Source organism: Mobula birostris, chromosome 9 (assembly GCF_030028105.1).
Source record: "Mobula birostris isolate sMobBir1 chromosome 9, sMobBir1.hap1, whole genome shotgun sequence".
NCBI lineage: Eukaryota > Metazoa > Chordata > Chondrichthyes > Myliobatiformes > Myliobatidae > Mobula > Mobula birostris.
This window is the reverse complement of record NC_092378.1, coordinates 112,362,148-112,365,491: the sequence shown is the minus strand read 5'-3', so window position 1 is coordinate 112,365,491 and position 3,344 is coordinate 112,362,148. Positions and strand designations below refer to the sequence as shown.

Genomic DNA, 3,344 nt, shown 5'->3' with positions numbered 1-3,344 from the left:
ATTGCAGGTTTGGAAAGGAGATATAAAGGTGTTTTCCACAATTTCAAACCAACTTGATATTTTCCAATGGTTATGGTTTAAACTTCCCTAATGAGAATTCCTACCAATAATTGTAATAAGTACCAACAAACCTATTGATCTAGAAATTTATGGGCAAAGTCAACATTTCATAAGCAATTACAATAAAATGGTCATGATACTAAAGTGACATTTCAGTTCCGGCATAAATTTAATCAGTACTGAGCTTCCCTTAAGGGCATGCCTGGCTTTTTACTTCTGTGATCAACACTCTGAAAGTGAAAGTCATTTTGTGCTAAACACTCATTGCTAGATATACCATTCTCTGCAATATACAGGTACAAACAAAAAGATCAATATTACCAAAGCAGTGAGACATGAAACAAGGGTGGGAATATTAATAAAAGGGGAAACTCATCCAAGTTTTGTATTTCCAATAATTATCCATGAAATAATTACCCATTCCAATAATTGTTGAAAATTAGTCATTGAAATTATTCAGCATTACAGTCCCCCCCCCCATTCCCCCCCCACCCCAAGACAATATTTATGACATTAATTCATCTGGGTGAGTTTACATATTGAATCTGGGATCTATAGATTCAAAGCTGTGCATCAGTACTCAAGAGCAGTGAGGGAGAAACAATGCATATTAATTAATCTAAATGAAAATTGCCCCTTTTTAAGGACAGTTAGAAATGTAAGAGCAACAGAGGTGATCAATCCAGCTCTAAGTGAAAGCCAGACTGCATAATCAACGCAAGATAAAACACCTGCTTCAGAAAGATCGAATTTAATAAACTTGCAAGTTGTTAATATATCCATTATTGATATGAATCACTGTGGTGGTCAAGATGTGTGAATTTAACTGAATCCAAGTCTTTTCTTATACTTACTGTGTATCTGAGGTGTCAGTATGAACTGGGCCAAACAGAGACATGATCCTGAATCCAATACTGTAGTACATTGTTCCAGGATCTGCAGACTTTCTCTTATTTGTCAATAGTGCACTGAATTACTTAATCTCTCCTCATACAGTAGCACAGGAACAATAATTAATTCCATTTTCATGGATAGGATTAAAAAGTTGTTTACTTTCTGACTTGTCATGTATGACTTTGTGCTGTGAAGTGTGTATTTCCATGCATTAAGAATTTATATGATGCTTTTATAAGGTCATGGGCATATTGATGATAACTGTGCAGAGTAATGCCTGAATGATGGCCATATTTGGGAGAAAATGGCCTTCTTGCCCTGACGCAAATCTGGTCTACCAGGTCAGAAAGAGGAAATATATACATAGAAGCACATATATAAGTAAGGACTAATATGGTTAATCATGGATGATGTTGGGTATTCCGAGATACGAATGATGAATTTACATATGTCACAATCTTTGGCTTTATGTAACTCTGTATGGTTATGCAGAGGCTATCTAACAAAGCCAATTATTCACAACTTGGTCGCATTCAAGATATTGTTAAAATAAAGGTGACAGCACTGGATTAATTAGTGACAAGGTGTTAATTCCACAGTATATCATAGAATATCTACTTATTGTTCCTTCTGTCATTTTTGTCAGCTTCAAGAGTATGTTTTGGAACTGGCTTGCATGTGCTCAATGATGTCTCACAAATGCCACGGGCTGAAAAACAATCCTTAAACTTCCCCTCCTTCGTCTCAATAAATTTGAATTCTTTTGTTGTTGTCTGACAAGATTCTTTGTAGGAAAGAAGTTTAGGGATGGATGACCTCGTGGAGCTTTCAGATAAAGAATAATTGAAGAGAGAAATCAGTGTTCTTCTATATTTACTCTTTATTTCCTTGGCTGATCTGTACAGGTCCCCAACAAAACAATAGCAAATTGGATTGAGGGAAGAATTAGTGAGACCAAGCCATTGAGCAAACGGTCGAAAATTCATGATCCACTCTGAAGATGTCTCATTCTCCTTTGAAGCATCTTCGGAGTTGAAATCTATCCATATATCTACCATATAGAAGGGTAACCATGAAAGGGCAAACAGAAGCACCAAAGCAACCACCATCTTGGCAATCTTTTTGCGGATTTTCAATCTTGAAGCTGGAAGGGCTTGGTTCCTGGTATCACACTCTTTAAAGTGACTGGATGTGCTCCATAGTCTACGCCAAGTAAGAAAGCAAATCACTAGGTTAAATAGCACAGGCAAACCATAAAGAGCGCAGAAGAGGATAAAGTTGTATGCTTGTTTCAACTTGACTTGGGACCAAACTTCACTGCAAAATGGAACCCCAAAAGTGGGGTCAATCTCTTTTAACTTGTTCATAAATATAAGAGGCATGCAGATACCAGATGAGAGCAGCCACACGACGAAAATGGTCCAGAATATTTTTCTCCAGGTGAAGAATGATCTAGCGTTTAATGGGTTGTGGACATTATAGTACCTGTTCACACTTATAACGGTGATGCTGAGGACGCTGGCTGAGACAGACACGGCCTGGGTGAAAGGTGCCGCTCTGCACATAAAGTCGCCATAAATCCAGGCTTTATAGATTTGATAACCTAGAGTTGTGGGCATGCAAACGCAGACCACCATCAGATCACAGATGGCAAGGTTTATTAGCAAACTGCGAGTGGCACTCACCCCGGATATCCTGGTATTCCTTTTGCTGGTCAGTACTTTGATAGACATAACATTCCCAACGAAGCCAACAATGAAAGATATAATGTACATTACCGTCAGGGCGATTGTGGAGGGCTCGTGGATGGTTAGTAGAATATTCTCCAAATTGCCGAGGTCTTCGTGCACGTAGAAGGAAAAATTGTTTCGCACTAGATGTTCCATCACTGGGAAATGTGCATAGGTAATAATCTTTGAAGAATTCATTTTCCTCTTGGGCGAGATCTTCATAGGCAGCATGTTGGAGAGACAAACTTCGCCGGTGTTTTAGTTCCTTTTGTGGTTACGTCACAGGTGCGCTGATACATCTTCTAAAGAAACAAACGAACAGACAAACAAACAAAAGAAGAACAGTGGTTTACTTTAAACAGATTTTTACCAAACAAAAAAATCCTTACTGATAGTTACAATCTCTTACGGGTTTAAACGTTTTCCGGCTGCGCCTTTCAGTTGGTGATGTGCGGTGCTGAAAGAACAGCGACATAGCCCAACAGTCGCTGATCCGAGCAATTGTAGGACCTACTCTCAACATTGCAGATTCATCGAATGCAATGTAAACTTCATAGTGCTTCCCCCTTTCAGCGTCAACAGCCAGAAACTAATATCTCCGTGCGCTCTTTTTCACTTTTTACGCTCTAAATTTGGAAAATTCGTTTTACAGTAAATTCA

General features: G+C 38.5%; 1 protein-coding gene across 1 annotated transcript; it reads right to left on the bottom strand.

Annotated features, from left to right (window-relative positions):
* Window positions 1–1,568: 1,568 nt before the first annotated feature.
* On the bottom strand, window positions 1,569–2,915 carry LOC140202435 (QRFP-like peptide receptor). Its single transcript, XM_072267301.1, has one exon. It carries the CDS (start codon window positions 2,913–2,915, stop codon window positions 1,569–1,571), a length of 1,347 nt encoding a protein of 448 aa, XP_072123402.1.
* Window positions 2,916–3,344: the final 429 nt, after the last annotated feature.